This window comes from Lipophrys pholis (genome assembly GCF_963383615.2).
Source record: "Lipophrys pholis genome assembly, chromosome: 8".
Classification (NCBI taxonomy): Eukaryota; Metazoa; Chordata; class Actinopteri; order Blenniiformes; family Blenniidae; genus Lipophrys; species Lipophrys pholis.
In genome coordinates this window covers 18,597,155-18,621,404 of record NC_137630.1, presented here as the reverse complement: position 1 = coordinate 18,621,404, position 24,250 = coordinate 18,597,155, and the positions used below count along the sequence as shown (strand labels likewise).

The following is a 24,250-nucleotide window of genomic DNA, read 5'->3' as shown; positions in this document are numbered from 1 at the left end:
CTGAAATTGTACTTTAAAACGTAGTGACCGAGGATATTAACGGTGATGCCCAGTTCAACTCGGTGCATCCAATTAGAGCTCCTATCTCACTGGGCCGCAACATCTGGCAGTTTGTTTAAGAGAGAAAATAAAAATAGGAAGAAAAGGAAAAAATTAACAAGAATGTTTCCCACTAGAATCGTCTTGCACTGACATATTGTGCATGCTGCCTCAATGATGCAAGAATGTTTTAAAAATGTCACACGAACACCTTGTGAAATTTTGCATCTGAATTTATCTGGAGCCGACACTCATGTCACTCGACATTTGACAGATCAAATTAAAAGTTTCCAAATGATTGTGACGGATGCATGAATGATGTGCAACAGCTATGCAAGACAACTGAAAATTCTTGTTCCTATGACCTAAAGACATATGTCACTAATCAGATCCCCCCCCCCACCCCCCACCCTCCCCACCCACCCATAGCCCAAGTCTCCCTGAGACGTCCTCTTGGAAAACCAGTACAGTTTGCCAGCGCTTTCTGAAAGGAAAATGAAAATGAGGTAGCATGTAGGCTGTGACACTGTTCACCAGATAAGCTTTTTTTTTCCACCTGTTTTGAGGAGATAAGGCAACTCATCATGACAATGACGTCGCAAAATCTGCTTCCACCTAACTTTGTTGAAGGCGAATTGTTCCGGGAAATGATGGAATATGTTGAGGGTGAATAATACACAGTGATGCAACACAACGTGAATCATATTTCAACAGGATATACTGACTGAACTACCTTTGATCGAGCAAAATATTTAGTGTTTTCTGAAGATTTTCCTTTTTTAGACTCGTCGAGTATATTCTTGATTTAACCATTAAGATAATTTAATAATACAATTTTTTTTTTTTTTGTTCTCGTCAAGTAATAATTTTTCTCAGATGTCAAGCACAATGATAGAGAGCAGAAACTGGATGATGATACAAAGATTATTTTCTTTCCATTTTCTAATTTGTGGAAACTTAAAAATATCACACCATTATCCATTATTTAAAAAAAAAAAAAAAAAGGTTTCAAATTCAAGAAAAAGGTTTGCAATCTCATGTGACACAAGTGCGGAAACCGTAAACCCCTGCGAATGTTTCAAGATACTTTGGAAACCCCTAAGCAAATTCCATTGGCAATTTGTCACGACCGAGTGAGACGGCTGCTTTTACTCCTGAAATGACAAAGTATTTACATGGACGGCCTCTCTTCTGCATGTCTGCCCAAAGTGCTGGATGTAGTACTTTGAGCAAAATTACTTTACAAAAAAATACCAGTTGCTTTTGAGAAAGACAAAAGAGGGGTTTCATGAAAGAAAAAAAAAAAAAGCTGGATGGGAATCCAAAGGAGCTGATAAAATATTCAGTGCTTCATGTCAAAAGCTACTGCAGGAAAGGCAGGGGAAGACGGTGGGAGCGAGGCAGCGGGTTGAGAGGAAATAAAGAGCAAAAAGACTTTGCAGGTATGAACCATTGTGGGTCTGAATAAGCCTCTGATACAGGGGAGCACAAAGGAGCGGCCAAAGAGCCAGAAAGGTCTGCACCGGTGAGGGGCGACAAGGGGTGGAACAAAGAAAGCTGATTCCCACTCGCCTCGCTCGACAAGGTATATAATCAAAGGTAACAAACACAACTACTTCATATGCAGTAGAGCTACAGTTCCTGCGAGCACCTCTAGGATGATCTTGGGCTTTGGTAGTGTCGGCATGCATAAGTATCACACATGCATGAATAACATAGAATCACCCATTGGGTCAGGGTTGGGGGTTAGGCTGAGGGTTGTCAGTATCGAAAACGACCTGCTACAGGCGACAGATGAGCTTGACATGTATGGTATGTGAATCTTCCTAGTCGTGTGGAGCGTGAAACTGTTGAATCGATATAATACACAGGATTCAAACTCTGGTTCAGCTGGGTTGTAGTTGTAGAGAATTTGAATTTTATATCTGTAAATGTAAACAAAGAATCAGATTCATTCATTTAAATTGTTTGGGAATTTGGTCGACACTCCATCCCGGTGTGTGATGGTAATGTCGGGTCATTACAAGGAAGAGGAAAATACCTTCGTATTTCTCTGAGGAATGCAGTCAAATGTACACCGTTGATTTTTCACTGCACCAAAAGGACACCCAAGTTTATCTGGCATACTGTAGAGTTTGTGCATGTTTGCCACATGCAGCCTTTAGAATAACTCAACACACAAGCTCATCTGGTAGCTGAGGTTCAAGCACAGCTGTTTATTGATTGGTTCACTTCTGCAAGCAAAACGACAAGGGGACCCGCCCCTGTTTAAAGACTGACTGACCTTTTTCCATGGAGAACATGTCTTGTCGCTGGAGCGGCGGCGTACCTGCATACTTGCCCCCTTTGTTTTTCCGGACAAAGCAGGCCATGAGAGCGATGAGGGTGAGCAGTGCCACAGCACACATGGTCCCAATGAACCAGCCCTGAGTAGAAAAGTCGCTCCCCTGACTGGCCACACCTGAGAAACAGAACGGAAAAGGAGACACTGAGCTCAAGAATCGACTTTTATACAAAAAGTCTACTTGAGCCTGGTGATCCCTTCAAGCGTTTCTCATACAACTTAATATTTCACTGAAAAGAGAACCAAAAAAAACTAAAACCAATGATGCATTAAAGTTTGAGAAGTCGTTCGCACACTGTATTTGGCTTGCATTCCCTTCAGCTAAAACATCTCGTCTCTTCTGCGAGAATATTACAGATGAAGGGGAAACAAAAACACAACAATCAAGTGATAAATTCACACATTCAGCTAAAGTGTGGATTAAAGGTTCTTGGTGTTCTTGCTGGCTAAAATCAAGAAATTCTTCTGAAGGGCGCTCCATTCTCTGCTCTCACCTGTGGCTCTTGTCTGGATAACCTCTTCGAAAATGCTAGCGTTATCAAGTAGGCTCTTGACCACGAGGCGCACAGTGTACACCATCCCGGGTTCGAGCCCGTCGATAACGTGGAAGCTCTGAGAGGAGTTTATAGCCTCTGAAATCCGCCAGTTACCTTCACCTACACATTCAAGCACAAGAAGCGCACATGCAGCAAGTGGGCATTAACATTCATGCTGGAAGAAGAGGATGAGCTGCCGCTGTGTTAAAAAAAAAAAAAAGAAAAAAAAGAAATAGCTCCTAAGTTGGTAAAGATATTTGTTGCACTACATAAAATTACATTTATAAATAGCCTTAGTAATGATTGAAGCAAGTCATGGAGGCTTAAAATCTATTTTTAGATGTTGAAATAAAACATTCCCAAGTGTACCTAAACATGATGCCACCTAAATTTCCTATCAATGTTTAGCAAGGTGGGAACAGGAAAAGTAGCTTACGGTTATTCATATAAGCCACATAAAGCTTCAAGTCCCGCTGCTCTTCTCTGGCAGTCCAGCTGATTCTAGCAAAGGTGTCACTCACATAGGAGCTTACGTTCAACAGGGCTGGAACTGATAGAGAGAAGAAATAGGAGGAGGGGAATGAGGAGGAAGGGAAAACACAGACAGGCACAGAGAAAAGCAAGAAAAGAGGATTAGCAGAGGCAAATAGGATCCCCCGCAGCTTCAGAACACTGCATCGAGCAGCAGCCCTTCAAGACGACAGTTCAAAAGGCAATTCAGGGCCCCAGACTCAATTGAGCGGAGTGGGATTTTGCCTCATAAAGGGTAGATATAGAGATCGTGGGCGGGAGTGACATCCAGTCTTCACTCCATGTTAAGCAAAGCTGGCATTTTCTGACACCCCCCCCCCACCCCCTCACCACCACCACCGTGTGCGGTTATCAGAATAGATTGAAACGGCTCCACGTCTCCAATCCTATTGTTACTTGAAAGTTCAGGTACGTCAAGAGGAGATCACAGATATCTCATTGGCTGTGCATGTGCGAGTGAGCACTATATACCTAAAGGAGGATGAGTAGGATTGCCTGGGATAGAGGTGGGAACTGAATGGGAGCAGTTGTGGCCTGGAATGAAAGAAAAGCCTCAGATGTTACGCTTGTGCTCCAACGCTGTCAAGACTAATACACTATACTGTGCAACAAACGAGCACTACAGACTATATGAAAGCAGGATTGTTAGAGCAAGTGGGAAAACTGTATAAATGGCAATGGCTGCAGAAGTACAGCGCGACCGATGTTGCGGTCAACGCTGCACCTGTAGCACAGATCGCGGAGCGAAGCTGAATCGCAGACATACTATGAAAAGGCGCTTTCACACAGAGACTTTCCGTCTCTTTGAAGTGGTATTCACAAGACAATCTAATTATTTTTGGACCTCTATAAAGGACAAACTTTTGCCGAGGCTATAGCCAGCAACTCGCTACAGCAGCACGCCTACAAGCTTGTCTATCTGCACTGCTACGTGGATGCTGGCTGGCTACCGAGGCTGCAGGCGGTGATACATACTGCTCTGAACAGGGGCCGCAGCTGGAGTCGGGGACAAATCTTCAGAGGGATAAAAAGAAAATGAAATACAGCAGAAGATTACAGATATATGGAAAGCCAGCTTTAAGGTTTATAAACCAGGAACACACGCACGCACACACTTGCACAGATGCATTCTCACAAACACAAGCATCAATACCTGCCTCCGCTACTTGTTTCTTGCCGTCAACAAGGTTTGTTTTTCAGTGCCGTTTGTGAGTTGTCAACAGCATCACAGTGAAAGAAAACTACAAGCCTGATGTGTCACAAAGGTCAAGGAGGAATCAAGTACAATTCTAGATCACAGATATTTCTATATTTACTTCAGTACCACTACATGTAATATATCTTAAAGTCCAGTCAGTTGTTATGCTTCCTTTTTTGAGGTGTGCATGTTCTCCCTGTGCATTGGAGGCTAATTGGTGACTTGCCTGTAGATGTGAATGTGAGTGTGTGTGACTCTTTGTCTCAAGATTACTGCATCACTGAGATCAAACCAGATAGACTCCATCTCCACCTTGTGTACATCTCTTTATCAAACTGCACTGTTGTGGCAATGCATTCATAATGCGCTACAGTTAAATATGCAGTTAGACATAAACAGTAAACTAGAGTTTTCAATCGTGATGCTACTTAAATTTTTGTTTGAGAAATTCAGCTTGTATGACAAACATGCAGTTACTGAAATCATGCATCTTACTCATGATCTGTTTCTAAATGTGCCACGATTAAAAACGTGGATTATGGGAACACTATCACATGGATTGACTTGTTTTTATTCTGTTTGTAAAAACTGTCATTTTCCATTTTAATACAGGCCCTTAATTTGCAATCATTTGGAAAAATGTGTCATTACCTGTGGCAAACATATCATTTCATTTGCACATGGTGTTGCCTGCATTATTTCTCACATTGTCTAGTGTGAATATCGTGTGCCCTCGTCTGAACTTCTGTTTAATAAAAAAAAAAAATGTCCCTGTTCACAGAACAGCCTGTTCTGTTCTGATTGCCGAGTCGTGTGCTGATTGCAGTGAAGATGAAGTCAGACCTTGATTATTATGTTTTTAATTCAACTTCTTTAAACATGAAGTTTAAGCCAACAGCAAATGTGTTGGTAATAACAACTTGGGTGTTCACATTCTGTGCCAAGGTGCAAATAATTTAATCTCTGGAGGAGCTGGTTATTTTTGTGTGACTTTAGAGGTATAGGCTCCTTTGTGCTTTTTGTCTAGTTTGCAGCCTGCTTCATCTCTGCTGCTTTGCTATCTCATGAGACCTGATGAAAAAAGAAAACAGATATTTTTGCTACCCGCTATAGCTGTTAGCTGCTCTCCTCGAGATTTTCCCCACTTATGTTTGTCCTGTTTCAACCCATTTTTCTGTGTTTTTGTTGTCTTTCTGCCTTGCACTTTAACCCTTCTCCCCACATGACACACTTTCGTACGAACCTGACACGACGGCACGAACACATCTGCTCACATCTTTGTGGTTGTTTTTTGTTCAGACACGTCGGTAATTTGCCCTTTTTAAGCATTAGGCTGTTTACTGTACATAAGTGGTGATGTGAATCATAAGCTCATCCAGTGACTAAAGATAAAAATCTGAAAAGGCTCGGAAACTCGCATGCTTTCTTTTTCCAGTGTCACTCCATCACTACAGGTTACAGTTTCTAAATTCACCGTGCCCCTGCTCCAAACTATCGGCATCCATAAATCTACTCCGCAGCAATGTGACTAACATGCCCTCAGGACGGCTCTGTGAAACAGAACTATTTTATCTCCTCGTCGGGTCTCCACCCGACCATATTTACAAACAATTGCATCTAATGGCTCTCAAGCCGGACATCCACCCACAGGATGCAGAGTCTCTCCAAAGATGCATAAAAGCTAGGAAAGGATATCTCACTTTTATTAAAATGGAGTGAACATATTGCCTTATGCGGTCTCATTTTTTGGGCTTCCCCAGGCAGAGATGGAGTATGCACAAAAATGTATCATCCTGCAAGGCTTTTTATTTATTTATACTCAAATTTAGGCCAATATTCAGGCAACAAATTGGTAGATTTAACTGATTTAGTTGGTGTTTTTTTTTTATGGCAATTAAACATTAATTTGCTATGGCAACACCCAGAAAGTATGAGATGAAGGAAACATGGAGCTGACTTTGAATGATTGGACTGGCTAATTATCTAAAATATTACTTCACCTGCATACAAAATGGTCGAACACCTTGGCTTTCTCATTCCCCCGATGAAATCACAAGTCATTATCCTTGTGTGTGTGGGACCAGCGTGATCCTTAAATTGCACCTCAGCATCTAATTAAGTTTATGTGGCGACTGTATGAGAAACATAAGCAGGGAATAGTTATTGCGAACGTGGCATCATGCCAAAAAGTGAATTCATGCTTTCACTCATGGTCTAATTCATCACACAATTGTAAGTCTTTTTTTTTTTTTTTTTAAAGCTAATTTAAAGGATAAAGAAATGGCAAATTCTGCTGCTCAAGTTCAAAACTAAATTTAAAAAAAGTAAAAACGGCACTCCAGTTTTAGATGAATAATACTTGCTGTGTGTGTCTTTAAAAAAAAAAAAAAAAAGGTTTAATAAAGGCTAAATACATCGTGATGAGACTAAACTGAAGGCTCACTGTGCTTTATGTGTTTTCGGGTTCACATGGATCGTGTGCTGCAGGTCTGCTGAATATTCACAACCACTGTGATATGCAAACTGGATGTGCTCCTTTTTGTATGTAAACTATAGCAAGCAATTACAAGAACATTAGAGACACTTTTAGAACAACTACTTGATGCATAATTTACTGGCTTTTCTGATTTTTAATTAATATATTCCTTAGATTAGAAGTAAACACACAACACTAGGAACAATATCAACACACTCCATTTGTTTGAAATGTAATACAACTCTACCTATCTTAAGTAAAGGTTGACTGTAATAAAAATTCAAATTGTCCCCATCTTTGCTTCATTTTAGCAATATTGACAGCAGCGGTTTGGGCTGCATTAAACTCACATATTTGTGCCAAAAGCAATCATGATCTTTGCTTAAGTAAATATACAGATACTTAACAGAGCACATAGCAAACGTGCCGATTCAACTTCTTTACTTAGGTAAACCTGAAAGAAATATCGGTAATGAAATGTAGTCAGGTGCAAAAGTAAAAAAAAAAAAGTTTTCTTACACATACAAGTATGCACATGCACAAACACACATTAAATCTATTATTATTGTAGTACCATATTTGGATATTGACAGTGTGGATACAGCAGCTTAATAAATAGGAAGAATGAAGTCCATGATTTACCCTGGATCACAGATTTGAGTCATAAACTAAATAATTTTCCAGATTTGAAAAGAAACAGATGATAATATGAATCAACATCATTCCAAACGCTATAAAATCCAGTTAAATCTTTGCATTCAGCCATCAATGACATAACGTGATCATTAACTTCTGCAGCTTCAGTATAGAAAATTGTTACCGTTGCCCGCAGCTGCTTCAATCCTTTCACTGTAACTTGGAATGATGCAAGTTTTAAGAACGTACGGAGTAGAAACTATAGATATTTATGTTCACATGTAGGGAGTAAAAGTAAAATGTTCTCAGAAAAATAAATATGCATGTAGAGTAGATGCCTGTTAATTGCATCAGCAATAAAAGTTTTTTTGGCATTGTTTGCTCTTCAAGAATTCCTTGTTAAAAAAAAAAAAACTGGGTGTGTTTGAGGTTAATTACCTGCAACCGTATGAAACATTCTGCACAAACATGTCAACCTGAGGACGTGTGCCTATTATTTTTTTTTCCATTGCTTGGATGTTTGAATAATTCCACTTTGTATGATTTATTGTTTTGCACTTATCAGTTGTGTGTTACCTATGGTTCAAGGCAGTGCGAAAAAAAAGGAGAAAAAAACAAAAAGTAAAGAAAAAGCCTCACCACCACTACACGTGCAATGATTTTGACTACCCACCTTCTATCGTCACAGTCCTGCTCTCCTCTGCCAGTGCAGGTCCACAACCAGCCTGAGTGCAGGCACTGAGGTGGAATCGGTAGAGTCTGCCCTCCTTTAGTCCCCAAAGTTGCCACCGAGTGGTGTCAGGCCCACTGATGTTCACCTCTTGGGAATCTAACACCTCCAGTGAGGTCTCATTAACTGCAGGGAAAAAAGGAAGATGTCACATTGGTTCATGAGCCTTGCGTGAACTGATCAACGCCAAAAAAAGTCACCGCGGTTGGGTCATGTTGTGCATTAATGGAACAGAACTATAATGAGGGTCAATGGTGGAGGGAGGGGGAATATGAAGAGCTGACATGCTAGCTCATGCGCATGAATATAGTGAATACATGTCATGACAGGTGAGCTGAGGAGGAATACATTATGAAGCAAGGCGAGAGAAGATGAAAGGGGGGAAATGGAGAGCTCAAGAGGATGAGGGGGGAGTGTAAACAAGTGGCAGTGGATGAAAAGAGGAGGAGGAGAAGGAGATGAGGAAAAAGAAAAGCAGCAAGCGGTGAAAACTAAAAAGATATGAAGGAGAAGCTGGAAAAAAAACCCACAACAACAACAACAACGTGTAAATGGTGGAAAAAAATGAAACAGCTGGTGATAGGAAGCGAAAACAGGCAGGGAAGGGGAAAACATAAGAAGGAAAAAGGAGGAAATCGGAAGTGCAGCAATCACAAGTAACATTACACATCACCAAACATGCATTATAGATCAAAGTAGAGTATGTGTGTGGGTTGTGTGTGCAACGTACTTCTCCTGAAACACCCCTCAGTGATGTCATTACTGCACCACTGTTGAACTGCAGGTGAGTGCCGGGGCTGTTGTGCCACTTTGCAAAACTCATACATTCATGCAGCACACACAGACACGTTTCGTGTTTCTGGTATTAATAGGTTCCTTGAATAATCACAGGGCGGTTTCATGAATCAAACGCATGTGCAGACTGTACACTTAATGCAACATATCGAACGTCTTTATTCATTAAATCTTCAATACACAAGAGCAGAGCACCACCACAAAAAAAAAAAATAACCCTCCAACACCCACAGATTGCACTGTGTGGGAATAACTGTAAAGCCTGACATCTGATATGGGAAAAAGCCGAAAGGAGAAGGGGACTGAGAGTATTGAAGAGCTGGCCAGACTCTGTGGGTGCGGGTGGAGGCGGCACAGGGCTGTCTCTGCCTTCACATTTTACACAAAAGACTTCAGAAATGTCAGCCAGCGAGAGTGTAGGCTTTGAAAACACAGAGATCGTAATGAAACCACCTCGCTTACTTGTTCACCCTAAAAACTCTCCTCAAGCATAAAGGTGGAGCCTTCTTTTTGGGAAATGCAACACTTCTGACTGATAAATGCCAAAGAATTATGCACAAGAAGCACAAACAGCACTGGGCTAAATTCTCTTTTTTCTCCTTTAGGTAAACTTTGAGTCCAAGAGGATATCAGATAGGAAACACAGATTAAACCAGTGTGAAGGGTTGTTGCACACCACACTTGAGGGTTCCGTGTTAGACAGTGCCACCTACTGCCTCCTAAAATAATACACAAGAGTGAAGAAAAGCAGTGAAGAGACAGCTGATCGTATGTTTTAATGTCATTATCAGATAGGAAGCAAATCTCCTGTATGTGTAAACATGCACTGGAGCATCCCACATACACCTCCTCCATTATTTCACTCATGTGACCTGGATGCTTCTTTTTCTCACTTCCTCTCTCATATCACGGCTCTCAGCTACACTTGTGTTTACACTTCGCCCACAACACCTCACACCCCAGACTCCGCACTCGGGTACAGCAAAGAGGAATTTAATAGGGAAAACACCTCCCGTGAGTTCCAAAGGTCGGCGGCGTGTACGTTGTTTAGCAGGTGGTTGTCGCGTGTGGTAAAGTGGTACGTGAACTTACTGAGGTGATACTGCAGGTGATAACCAGAGAGGATGCCATTAGCCTCCAGCGGTGGTCCCCACACCAGCAGAATAGAGTCTTTATGGGGGTTGGAGGCGGTCAGGATGGGCACTTGCTGTGGAACTAATGACACGACAGTCATGTTAATTCATGAAATGAACGGTGCTATTTTCTATGGCCCTTAAACGTTACAAACTAGTCCCGGGCTGTTATTCTGTGAAATTCTATTCAGTTTTTCAATCTCCTTGCCCAAACTAAATGGAGAAAATAGCTATTTTTTTTATGAATTCTGCTGCAAATGGCAATCTTACCCAGGTTCCCCACACTCCTGACTCCTTTTGGGGAAACAACTAGTGGAATAGCATCAGATTTTGCACCTTAACTGAGTGGTAGAGATAGTTTAACTAAGTTTAATTTGTTATTCTGTGACAAAGAGTGACACAAAATAACTTGACTGACTCAGACATTAAAATGTCTGGGTACCTAGGTCTAAACAACTCTATTTTATTCCAGAGAAGTTCAACTTTATATGCTCTTTTCCAATTTAAAACACAAATGGGAAAACGACACTCACAAGGTTAACTTCCCATTGGTCAAGTGCATTTCTCTCTGTTTCTTCCAACTTAATGACACATGACAGTATGTCAGTTTCTATTCTTAAGTCCAGTTCATCTACTCCATTCAGGGGACACGTTTGCTAATTTCAAACTATATAATAGGACAGTAATACGCAAAGGTATGTAGAACGTCCTAATGGATTGGAGAAGACAGTGAAGTTTCAAAAAAAAAAAAAAAAAAAAAAAAAAAAAGGTATGAAATCACCTTCAGAAACATCCTTGGATACAATTTTTCAATTTCCAAGTATTTCAATGAGCTCAATTGTGAAAGGTTCAAGTACTTTGTCGTCTTCTGTTGCTTTCCTGAGCCCGTTAGCTTGAATGATTTCCGTTAGTCTCTGTGTACTTTGTGAGAAGAGCATGCATGGGTTGTTCTGTGTGTGTTTGTGTTACCGCACCTCCCTCTGGAGTGCTGAAGGTGACCGGATCACTCTTGGGGCCGTTGCCCTTCTTGTTGAAAACGTTGACAGTCAGCTTGTACTCGGAGAACGGTTCAAGACCCGGCACAATGGCATGACTCCTCTTCCCGGTGAAAGTCATAGCGTGGTGCTCGTCTAAAACCCTGTTGGGATTCAGCAGACTTTTCCTCCGTACCCAGTGAACCTGTGACAGGAAAGTGATGTGCAATGTTAACGAACGAGAAGGTGAAACTGAGTAAGAATGAAGCGGCGGTGTTGCATCCGTCTCTGTCACCTTTTTCAGTGTGCCGAATGCAAATTTTCGTACAAAAGATGCTTTCACACCTTGTCATGTTGAGGTTGGCCCAGTTGGGGTTTTGGGCATGACATGACGGGGTTAACCACCTGGTGCTGCGCTGCAGCTCTCTGGTGCAGCGTGAAAGCGACCGCACCAACAGTGAAAAACTCTCAGAGCACACTCAGCTTGGCACTGTGGCTTTTTCTTTCAACAAATCCCACATGATCCAACATGACCACTACAGCCGAGTCAAGGTTCAATATTTTGTCTAACTTGATAAACACAGTACTATCAGGAACCAATGGTAACAGGGATGTATGTGTGGTGTTTAGTGACTGTCTTGTGTCGTCAGTAGTTCTGCCAGCGGCACAGTAAAAGAAATCAAATCTAACACCCCTTCTCGTCAGAGCTCACAGGGGCGAAAACACCCTTTATCAAGTAAATAAGACAAAGTATTACCATACATTACTGTAAAAGTGTGATCTTTAAATATATTACTTGATGTATTCATTATTCAGCAACGACAAGTTTTGGGAATAAGACGCCACTATGAGTGAAGAAACTGAAACTTTATATTGGTTCAAAGTCATTTTAAACCGTTGAAGAAAACAAAACCATTGAAAGATTTCCACTGGTCAATTTTAAGTGACATATAACCTCAGAGAAAACCACGATCTCCAGTCTGATTTTAACAGGCATGATCTCACTACTGCTCCTGGAGCCCGTTATGTGTTTGAATGTAGCCCCTCAAAAGAAAATTAACAGTTGTGAAGTCGCATAATGAGCATTTCTGTTTCAGTGCCTCAGGTGTAACCTGCTCCATTAAGGGATTTGTTAAAAAAGGGCAAAAGAGACAGAACAGTGTGAGTAGTGTCTTTTTATCTGGGAGCTGTCTTTTGATATGACACAGTCGATACAAAAAAAGGGGTTAAAGAGAAAATATCTCACATAATGAGACTAAAAAGATCTAATTGCAGCAGGCAAAGGTAAAGACTCTTGACCTGGGAAACTATCTGGATCTCTCTGCAGGATAGTGAAAGTATAATTGCCTTTATGAAAAACACAATTCATTCTAGATTAAAGTAATTACAAAATTAAAGAGCAATTTGTGGCGGAAGAAATGACCACACTCAAAACAAGTCAGCGTTTCTGTTCGGTGAACACAAAACTCTTACAAAGCACAGACGCCATGATGGGAGCTGAGAGAAATCATGTGTAAAGCTGTAGAGCTCTAATACGTATCAAGAAGTATAAATATTTAAGCATGACTGGTTAATAAAGTCAAAGATTAACATCACAATTCTGACTTTAAATAAAACTATTTGATTAAACTCAGAATTTTAATTTTTAACTTGAATTTGGCAACAAAAAAAAAAAAGTCAGACTTACAAAATATATTTTAATGTCCTTTTTTTTTTTTTTTTTTGTGCCCCTAATCCTTGCCAATAGTGTAGTGTGCAAAATACAATACAAAAGTATAAAAGTGTGGGAATATCCTCACACACACACACACACACACACACACACACACACACACACACACACACACACACACACACACACACACACACACACACACACACACACACACACACACACACACACAAGCCGGAAAAACCCGTAAAAGAAAAGGAAGAACATGTAAACTTCACTCACAGCCCCTTGAACTGCAAACATTGACATTCTGGTTGTGAGACATGAACAGCATAAGTCTAAAGTAGCACTTTCCCTGAGTTGATATGTTGCCACTGTATGTCTTAGCATAAGACTAAATGAAAAATGTGTAAAGACCTTTGAAACTTACGTCATAGCCCCCCAGATGACCCCGCACCGTGGCATATGGAACCTGGGTCCAGCTCACTCTCAGAATGGTGGTGTTGATCACCTCCACGGCGATGTCCCGCGGTGCAGCAGTAGGAACTAAAAAGGGAAACGCAAGGTCAGACACGGGCCACTGTTGTCAAAACTCTTTCACATGACCGTACAATGTACGAACAACAGTGTTGATGCTGTTTTTGAATTTTAAGACAGAAAAGGCCTTTTTCACGGTTCAGGTTGTGAAGGTGGGATCTGTGACTGGGTGTGGTGTTAAACAAAACCAGGAAATACACAAATATTTTGGGACATTTTGGACATGCAGTAGCTAATTGTCCTTTGCACGTGTTTAATAGTAAGTCCTATGGACCTCTTTGACTGGTTTGCTTTCACAAAACAGGGCTCGACACATCACTGCACGGGTAGTCGGGAAAAGACGGGAGCAAAGCAGACACTACCAACAGAAGCAGCCGTTGTGCCATTGTGTCGGCCTACAGCACAAAGTCTGCTACGATCTGTCAAATCTCCAGCAGCCTCTGATACCAAAGTGGAAATTCGACATCCCTCTCCTCTACAGGCGTTATCTGCCACCTGCTACAAACGGCTACAGCGGGAGGAAAAGTCACTACCGGACACCTGCACGAGGTTAAAACCCCAACGTTAGAAGGGGAGAAAAGGAAAGGAACCTAACCTGACACATTTTCCCGAAGACAGTGCCAAAAGACAACTGAGGACATGGTGGAAAAACAATAAAACAAAAAGTTTAGAATGAACCACGAGTTTTTCAACAAAATAGTGTTAAAACAGTTTGGACATTATAAAGAAGAATGTTGCAACCAATAATGTAATAATGGTGGGAATTTAAAATGTCATAAAGCCAAAAATGCAGTAAGTTGTAAATGGTGTAATACATTGTTTTCCCTTTAATGTTATGAATAATTACATTGTGGGCTGGTTAGCATCAACATTTCAACTGCATTTCTTAGAAATAGAAGATTTGTTTCCACATTTTGTGACGTTGGCTTATCAAAAATGAACATATTGGATGGCATGCTCATCATAATAATTTATTGGGGATACACATTATGCAGCACTCTCTCTAAAGTATGTTTAAGAGCTATTTCTAGAATTATTTGTCATATAAAAGCACGACTCAGAATATTGTTTATTTGCTTGGATACGTAAGATCCTAAACTCATATGGATGAATAATGTTAAATTAAATTACTGTGTCATGCATTACGTGGTTGGATCACTTAGCGGAATGTGCAAGAATAATGTCATAATTCATGACATCATTGGCAAAATGTTATTATGCCATTGGCCCAAATATGTTGTTACACTATTGACAGGTATGACATTATTGGTTGCTGTACAGATAAACATACCATAACGAAACTAATAACTTAATGCCAACAAACTCACCGTCCTCTCCAGAGTACCCTGTGACCACCTTTGGTTCTGGACCCCAGCCGTCGCTGTTCCTGCTCTGAATTTTGATCTCATAGGGGACGAAGGTTGACGTGTTCCTCACGACAAACGAGTGCCTTTTGACCATGTGCTCTGTCCACACATCTTCCACCCCCAGTTTGCGGTAGCTCACCTTGTACTCAAGGCCTGGGCCGTTGTGTTCTATGGCCAGCAGCGGCTGCAAAGTACAGAGCATGGCGACAGTGATGATTTTGAAAATTGTAAAAAAAAAAAAAAAAAAAAATTGATTTTCAAATATAGGAACTTTGGAGACGCACAAACATAAATTTACCTCCCAGCTTATGTCCATTTGATGTGGAAGGTGGCCTTGGATTTTGATGTTTTCTGGGTTCCTTTCAGGAGCTTTGAAAAGATAAATGTAGTTGTACAATACATGAATCATGTATTTACTTGATTTAATTATAATTTATAAGTATATATTTCCTTTCTGTTCCGCTAACACTTTGTTAGCAACATTTTTTATTTAAGATTAAGCAGCAACATGTGCCAGAGGTGATACGTGAGAATCTTAAAGAGTTTTTTAAGCCCTAAAATATTCTCAACCCCGACTGCTAATAAGTCCTACAGCCACATGCTGGTTTCTTCAGATGGCACATTTCAAAAAAAAGATGTAAAAACTTTTCCACAATAGACGGAAAAGTGTTAATAAAAAAGGAAACGAGTCTCACGAGCAGGAGGTGTTTCATGTCTCCTCGTGGGCTCGCTGGGGGGTCCGGGTCCGACGGCGTTAACAGCATACACTCTGAACTGGTAGTTGAGGTGTCCGTGGAGAGCCAGCTCGGCTGTTGCCTGGTTACCAACTACTTTCTGGAGCTCCTTCCACCTTCCGGGCTCCCATTTGCTCTCCTCGTACTCCACTACGAATTCTGTGCTCGTGGAAAACAGGGAAGACCCGCACAGTCAGACATGACCACACAACTCCTCGACTCTTTCATTCCTTCACTTCTTCTTTTTTTTTTTTCTTTTTACAGAAGCAAGTCACTGAAAAACAGTGCTTGATTGCAGTTGCCAGTTACCACTTTAAAAAGTAGCGGCGTCAACTAGTTGCTTTAAAGTCAAATGATGAAACACAGGTTTATTTTGGTCTGTTTGAGGTAATCATCATTAAAATACTGTCTTTTCAGTGGAAAGTGCTCCACAGCACACCCTCCTGCAATGGGGTGCACATTTTCAGCAGATGCAGAAATCAGCATAACACCTAGTTTAAACAGAATCACATTCACCACTTTCTGATGACCAAAAAAAAAAAAAAGCAACAAAACAGAGACCATGAATGACAGTAGCAGACAGCAGGATACGTTCTCCAATGGTACCTGTATGTACTTTTTGCTTTTATGAGTACTTAATTCAGGAGTAATGAGATGGTCCTCCTCCAGCAAACAGGAGTTTCAGTAACAGTAACAGTTGGAGCATTACAGAGAGACAGACGCTCCAGAGCTGTTTTTATTCACCACAAAAGTCGTAACAACCTCAGGAACTGAGTTATGAAATACAATGGCAGTCCCTGAAGTGTGACCACCATGCCAATGCTAAAAGTAGTGGCATCACAGCAGAGGCAGGAAGTAAAAAATGGTTATTAATCTGTGTACTTCAGATATTTGTATTACTAGCACCCCCCCCCCCCCCCCCCCCCCCCCCCATATTTACAAACAAATTGGTTAATTCTGAAATTGGCTTGCTACTTGTTTTATTCTCCACAGATGATGATTCTGAGTTACAGTGAAAGGATAAGAGTGGCTGACAATAACATTTATTAAGCTGCAGAAGTTGATAAATTTAGAGAGATTAAGTGACACAAATAACGGATGAATGTCAAGACTTCTAGTTTCCCTTTTTTTTTTTTTTGTTTTGTTCATGATTTAATTCCCTTTTTTAAACTACAATAAAAGTTATATCATGACCTGTTTCATTAATAATGCTAAAGATGGAGCATAAACTGACAAGCAGGAGTTATACTTTGTTGTCTGTTACCTTGAAAAAGCATCGACTTTGAACTGAAGCACATTTCAGAATCGGACTTTCTCATCTTTGCTAAAGTAAAGAAGTAAAGTAAGTACATTCCCCTGTGTCCTTCAATCCAAGCTAAGCCATTTTTTTAAGCACACATATTTGTATTTTTACTGAAATATGTAATGAAAGTATGTATTTTTTATACAATTTTGCATTGCAGCAACAAGTCACTTTATGACCTGTTTTTCCCAACACTGCAGATAAGTTTGTCCACAGTTCAGTCCGGCTGTTTTACTAAATGAATAGATCAACATTTTGTTGGAAATGAGTCATTGCTTTAAAAAGATTGAAATATCTGTTGTTATAAATATTACTCTTCTCTTTAGAAGAGTTTTAAGTCACACCTTATTCGTCATGGTTTTCGTTAAAATCATCTTCATTAAATAAACAATGTATATACTCTGCTGAGTTTTTGACATTTATTGACGTCAGGGAACTATTTGTTTCTGCTTTGTACCGTCCATGCCTGGTAAGCAATACACAAGCATAAATTATTGCACTGGTCAGCAGGTGGTGGTAAAGTGCAAAGAAATACAGGAACGTCTCAAAAGGCAGAAAGAAAACAAATTAATTAGTAGTGACCATTTATGTGAAAATGAAACGTGTTTCATGAGAGATAAAGAGTAAACGTCAAGAATACACAGAAGGCTGTGTGATTGACACTGAGCTTAGACGTAGACCAAACTGATCCTGATTCTTTATTTCTATATTTCTCAAGCAGCTACAACTCCTTTTAAAGAGGTGTATATACCCTGTAACCTCTTTAACACATGAAAAAAAATGAGAAAAACCAACAGGCCTCCAGGTTGTATTCATAAGTTGACGCAAATTGTTATGATCGCTTGGTTCCAGAGATAAATTGGCTCATTTTTTTGGAGCCTAAATAAAGAGACAAAGCTGTCTTGCCAGGACCATCAGGACATCACAGCTATTTGCAGCCCTGCCTCATTTAAGAACTTCAGTTAACGCTCATCAACAATCACAGCCCGCAGAATCTGCTCGATCTCATTTTCACAGAGGAGACATGAAAACATTTAATGATTCACAGGAAGTGATTTAGAATGCCATTAACACACAGATCCAAGGCCGTTTTTAATCGGAGTCTGCAGAGCTAAAACGATACAGACTTAGAATCCCTCATGAAGCCATGTTATATTCAACTAGTAAAGCTGGTCAGTGTTGAATGAATGAATTATCTGTACTTTCACTCAATAATGTTAAGTTGAAGTAGTATTTTCCAGTCAGTAGTTCAGAGGTTGTTTTTTTATTTTTTAGAGTGGCTTGAGTTGGCAGGAGCACGTTTGATATGAAGCATCTCATCAATGCCAAAACATTATAAATCACAAACATTAGCACAAATATTTTATAGTAGAATTATATACTGGCTGTGGAGTCCCATGATCACATGAGAATTTATTTATAAGGCTATACAAGCAACTGCTGATGACCGCTTTGTAAAATCTGCTGAAACAACTCCACCGGTGTGAATTTAAGAGTGATTTCTTTTACCTGCTATAGCGCTGCTATGGTCACTTCCAGGAATCCAAGACAGACTGATATTTCGCCGACTTTTAATTTCTGAAATTTCTAAATTTGTTGGAGCATCAGGAACATCTGCAGCAGAAACAGTGAGGTTAGAGAGTCAGAGGCAAAGTTTAGGTTGACAAACACACAAATAAGTTATTATAAGACCATGAATAAATCAGGGCAGTGGTTTTCAAAGCTGCTTTAACTTGAACCGAGTCTGAAAACTCACTAATTATAACAACAAAGTGTTTGAACGCCGTGCCGACCTTCATAATGTTTTTCACAATAAACATGTTATTGTTATATAGTTAAAAGCATAACTCCCATTGTAGTAACATATTGCTGTACCTGCTGTAACCACATTTACAAGATTATTTTGTAATTGCATTACACCATCATGTCATTTATAATGAATTTACCTCAAAAAATTTTTTATTTTTCCTGCTTTTGAAACCTCTTCAGCATAATTTGTTACCCCAATGTTAAACACATATCAAACTTTGAAAACCACTGAAGTACAAAATTACATCTGGACCACAATGCAATAGTTTTTATCATTTGATCGGCGGTTTACATCCTCAATATTTCCTACATTTCTTACTACTACGCACGAATTGATCTTACCCAGCACTGTGAGCAGTGCGGTGGCAGCGTCTTCATCCAGGCTTGTTTGAGCGATGCACGTGTAATTTCCCTGATCACTGAGGTTCACATTCATGATCTGCAGCATGTCGTCATCCACAAAGTATCTGAGGGGGAAACCCATTGTGGAGAAGTGTCTTAAAATACTCCACAAGTTTTAATCAGTATTCCCTGAGCCTTCAATCAAGACACAAAATAAAGCTTCTTGTACACAATCTTTCTACTGTGGAATGAACATACAGACTGTGATACTGAATGAATCTATTTTACACAGCTTCACATCTGAGAGCAAAGGGAAACGCAATGAAAACACAAACCTGGAATTTTCCTCTAAGAAAAGTGGGATCTCCTCCCCGTCTTTCTTCCACACAACCTCAAAGGTGCCCCGCAGAGTTTTATCGTACGTCGCCTCACACATGAGCTGGGCTGAGGCGCCACTGACGACCTGCACATCCCGAGGTGGGGCGACTATCTTTGTGGGGTCTAAAGATAAAATGCGATGTGAATGACAAAGAGCCCACCCAATAAACAGATCATATGATGATATTTTACAGCATGCTTATAATTAAATAAGAGTATCTGAAATATTGTCAACTTATTTAATCAATAAAGGAGTCCTTCTTGCGGAAACTGCCTCTTTGAAGAAAGAGGGACAGAAAATTAAATGGTCATTTGCATTTATGAAATGACCATGAAAAATGTATTTCCAAATTTGTTCTACCACATCATTATTGATGTTGCCTCTCTTTATAGTATCAATCAAAGTTAAGATGATGAGCTATTTATGGGGTTTTTTTCCCACATGAGGGTTTCAAAAGACCTGATGAAGACAGACCACCACGTTTTTAACTATTTAACTTGGTACGGCAGAGCGTGACAATCCAATCAATCCAACTTTATGGACTTAAAATATATATACAGCACATAGGATTAAATCTGCCCTAATTTCGTAATGGTATTTCTCTTAAATAACAAAAAAGGAAATAAAAGATTTCTTTGACATTTAACGAGCCAGACGGTTATCCCCTTTGAAAAGTGTTGAAACCGTGAATCTGTCCACGTGCGCAGCGACTACTACCAGACCCGTTTAAAGAAAGCTCTAATAAGGCTGGCATACCTTTCACATCCAGCACAGCAGTGACCGTCGACGTGCCCTCTGTGTTTTTGGCAACGCACACATATTTCCCGCTGTCAGCTTTCTCTGTGCTAAAGATTTTCAGTGACTGCTCGCTCTCAAAAAAACGTTCCCCCTCAAGAGTTGCGTCGTCTTTGGACCTGCAGAGAGAAATTTTGAAAGTTTTTGCACTTGATCTCAACATCTATTCATAATTGTTTTTATTTCAAACGTGCTTTATTGAAGGGAGTTGCAGGGAGCCGCAGTGAAAGGTATGGTACAGCGTACAGCAAAGTGTCTCTTGATCAAATGGTGCAGGAGGGTTAAATAGAAACACAATCAGAAGAAGTAAGATCGGACTTTAGTAATCCTACAAAGCGTTGAGGGTTTTTGTGTTCTTTTTTTGTATTTCTCAGGTGAGTGGTACAAACATGAAATATAATTGTTTCTTCATCAATTTAGTTTTTTGGTTGTTTTTTTTGCAGGACATATTCTATCTCTGATAAACTGGCATTACTCACTCAATTAAGTGGAATCTAGAAAGTAAGACACACACACACACACACACACACACACACACACACACACACACACACACACACACAAAGTATTATACATTGTAATCTACTGTATATATCGTTATGATGAACTTTAATGATCAGATATCGCCAACTTCACTTTTAAGTAAATGACCTGGAAGTCTGAGCTGAAGCAAAAATTAAATCAAAGGGAGCCATGCTCTCAGCTGCTGATTAGATTTAAGTCAAACAAGAATAAATAGGATCAGAAGTTCTACTTCAAAATCCAGAGTGCTTTGGTGATCTTGAAAGTGCTTCGTCACGGACCGTCGGAGATCCAATTTCTCTTTTGTGTAACTGTAACTGAGCCTCAGTGGTGGCTAATAGGATTTAATTAGCCTAGTTTCAAGGAAGGGAAGAGGATTATCTCATTAAATAGACATACAGTAAGTGTCAACATCTTACTGCGACATACAGACACCTGAAGCAGAGTGCGATTAATAGCATGACTCAATGCCAAATACTGTACGTGTGTCGTTTCATGCTGTATTCAAACCCTTAAGCTGCTTGCAATCAAACCACAGAAGCTCAAAAAGATTGACGTGAGACAAACAACTACCTGTATATTTTTTTTAAGAGTATTTTTTGGGGAGTGCATACAATGTGTGACAATGATACTCCATCAAACAATCAGGAAAAATCCTACTTTACCAAAAGATGTTTGAAGGTGGAGAGCTGAAAACACTGCAGTTCATGTGAACATCTTCACCGAGCACCACAGCGTACTCTTGGTAGTCTCTTGTCAGGATGAGAGGAGCCATATCTGAAAGCAGGATGACGCCGAGTGTCAAATGTCGAGCAGAAGAGATGACTGAATTATAGCTGGTGTTTTCAGAGACAGACAGGACCGCCGCTGGGGGTTGTAACGCCACAGAATTATGTTGACATTTGTGCCTGAGTAAATTATTAAAAGTCCAGAAACTCAAATCCAAACTGAGGCCATATGTGACGAGGTGCGCGACACGACTTGATGAAGTCATGTCACGTTGCTGAGGTTGAAATGGAGGGAGAAATGAAGAATAGAATAGAATAGAATAGAATAGCTTAAAAATTTGTATATACAGTATATATATATTGCATGTCATCTATTGTGTACGTTTGTTGAGGTTTTACAAAGAAGACTGTTGAAATAATGTAACATTGTGAGGTACTATATTTAGTTCATTTTCACGAGTTTAGAAGTTTTAATGAAAACTAATGAAACCAAAAAGACTTGAAATATTTCAATTTCCGAGTATGACAAATTGAAAATATATGGAGGAACTTTGTTCATTGTCTCTTATTTTGTTGAGATCAGCTTGTGCACTCTCAGAGGAGACCATTTTCAGCTGATGACAAAGCAAACTTTACAATTGTTTGAAATCATGTTCTTACATGTTTTTGCTTCATTCATATTGTCCGTCAGTGTTAGAACATATTTAGACAAATCCTCACAGGAAGTCGACACGAACCTCTTAATGTTCTTTCTCATGTGTTTCCGCTGTGCGTGGTAATGTCATGCCAATAATACTCACTGATGACCATGATGTTTACGTTGGCCAGAAGACTGCCGTGGTCGTTAGAAGCTTCACACTGGTAGACGGAACTGTCCTCTGGTGTCGCCTTGTGAAGCACCACAGTGTCTTCCAGCACTCGCCTGTTTGAGTCGTCATCTGATGACAACACATATGTAACAGAACATCAATAAGTCATCAAAATGGCACAATCAACGAATAAACTTTCAAAAGATCAGTGCTTGTTTAGATTGAAGCCACTTTAATTTCTAAACTGTAACTTTTCAAAATGCAAAAAGCTTCTGTATTGTTACCATTTGCTAATGTTATTGCATGCCTAGAAACTGAATGCTTGAGGTTTTCACATATAATGTAATTAAATTCTAATGCAAACAAATCATTTTGCTTCATGGAATTGTTATATTAAATCAACAGATGGTTTGACACAATTCATAACCATACTTAGGACAATCCATGTACTCTGACTTCAAAATATCTGTCATTTAGAAACCTCAACTATTCATTCAGAATATTCAAGTCAAGATGAAAAATCATTTTCACAACTTGTGTTTCTTGGATTCAAAACAAATGACTCATAACTAGAAGTATGGCAACTAAATGTAATATATTTGACCTGTTTTGGTATCTGTGGAGTTTTTATCTTTGTGTCTGAAAAGTGCTACATCAATAAATAAAGATGGATGATAACAGAACTTCTGTTCTTGCATTTACTAGCGAGTATATGATTGCATCCTGTTGTATTTTCATTCCTGAAAGCTAAAAATGGCGTGTGTCTCCTCGAGTCACACTAACAGCTGCTTGTCACATTGAACTCCCGGCTCCGTGATTGAAGTTCGGTGTAGCTTGCACTGTCCTCCTGGCCAGTGGCGAAAGATGAATTAAACCACAGCTGCAATTATTCGCACTCACCTCTGAAAATTTCTCCATTCCTCCTCCATGTTATGACCGGCGGTGGTTTTCCACTGACGGAGCACTTGATGTGAACATCAGACCCAATCACGGTCAGCTGGCTCCGGGGAGGCTCTGTCAGCCACTTTGGTGGCTCTGGAAGATGTTAAGAGACGCATGTTTGTCTCAGTAAAAAACAAATGCCATCTCTGTGTCAACAGCTTTCTCTTTGAAGCAGGAGCAAATGCAGCCATGAATACATGCATAATTAGCCCCTGATGTTGACTAACCTTCCACTATGACATCAAAGTAGTGGACGGCCTTTCCAGCAGAGTTTTCAGCTGTACACATGTATTTCCCCTGATCCCTTTCTTCCACAGCGGGAATGCTCAGCAGCCTTTGAAAGTTGGTCAGTTTTATCCGGCCCGTCATGTTGCCTCCCATTTTAATCCACGTTACGTTCGGAGTCGGACTACAAACATGAAACGGCCTCACGTTAGTGTTTGCAATTGATATGATAATAAGTCAAACGCAGTGATCACGTGGTTGTAGTGTGCACACATACTAGCCCTCTGGTATACATTCAAGCTGCATAGCTTCTCCCTTCAAAAACAACTTCACTGTCTGAACACCAGAGGGCAGCAGCAGGCTGGGCATTCTCGCTGGGGGGGCTTCAGCTGCAGTGAACATAGAGAACAGTGTTATGACATGTAGAATTTTACTCAACGCTCATTCGAACTGCACTGTTTGGCTGCTGATAGCAAAATGCTAATAGACTCTGCTGACTCCTCACTTGTCAAAAGTGATTTGATTTTCACTGTGAAGGTCTTGACGTGTGCCACTCACCAACTTCACCGCTGTCGGAGGATCCATTGTCAGCTTTTACTGGAATGAACACAAAACAGTGTGAAGAGGAAGCAGGTAGTGATAGTGATGGTTCATTTTCATGAGCATGTATTACTCAATCCACTGTCATAACAGA

At 40.2% G+C, this 24,250-nt stretch overlaps 1 protein-coding gene across 9 annotated transcripts in view; it reads right to left on the bottom strand.

Moving 5' to 3' along the window:
• Nucleotides 1–24,250, bottom strand: part of chl1a (cell adhesion molecule L1-like a) — a 48,639-nt gene that overhangs the window by 6,005 nt on the left and 18,384 nt on the right. For 2 of the 9 annotated variants that reach the window (XM_080469227.1, XM_080469226.1), the window contains exons 7-25: nucleotides 24,115–24,153; nucleotides 23,834–23,945; nucleotides 23,559–23,740; nucleotides 23,290–23,424; nucleotides 22,381–22,518; nucleotides 21,518–21,629; nucleotides 20,292–20,449; nucleotides 19,492–19,657; nucleotides 19,157–19,281; nucleotides 18,515–18,619; nucleotides 15,664–15,861; nucleotides 15,267–15,337; nucleotides 14,930–15,152; nucleotides 13,495–13,610; nucleotides 11,393–11,597; nucleotides 10,378–10,500; nucleotides 8,434–8,616; nucleotides 2,878–3,039; nucleotides 2,324–2,500 (exon numbers count right to left, since the gene is read on the bottom strand). In XM_080469227.1, the coding sequence (XP_080325353.1) occupies nucleotides 2,324–2,500; nucleotides 2,878–3,039; nucleotides 8,434–8,616; nucleotides 10,378–10,500; nucleotides 11,393–11,597; nucleotides 13,495–13,610; nucleotides 14,930–15,152; nucleotides 15,267–15,337; nucleotides 15,664–15,861; nucleotides 18,515–18,619; nucleotides 19,157–19,281; nucleotides 19,492–19,657; nucleotides 20,292–20,449; nucleotides 21,518–21,629; nucleotides 22,381–22,518; nucleotides 23,290–23,424; nucleotides 23,559–23,740; nucleotides 23,834–23,945; nucleotides 24,115–24,153 (2,730 nt within the window). Of the gene's footprint in view, nucleotides 1–2,323; nucleotides 2,501–2,877; nucleotides 3,040–3,921; nucleotides 3,985–4,425; nucleotides 4,465–8,433; nucleotides 8,617–10,377; nucleotides 10,501–11,392; nucleotides 11,598–13,494; nucleotides 13,611–14,929; nucleotides 15,153–15,266; nucleotides 15,338–15,663; nucleotides 15,862–18,514; nucleotides 18,620–19,156; nucleotides 19,282–19,491; nucleotides 19,658–20,291; nucleotides 20,450–21,517; nucleotides 21,630–22,380; nucleotides 22,519–23,289; nucleotides 23,425–23,558; nucleotides 23,741–23,833; nucleotides 23,946–24,114; nucleotides 24,154–24,250 lie in introns of all 9 variants that reach the window. The other 7 variants (XM_080469233.1, XM_080469232.1, XM_080469230.1 and 4 more) reach the window with 6 other exon arrangements.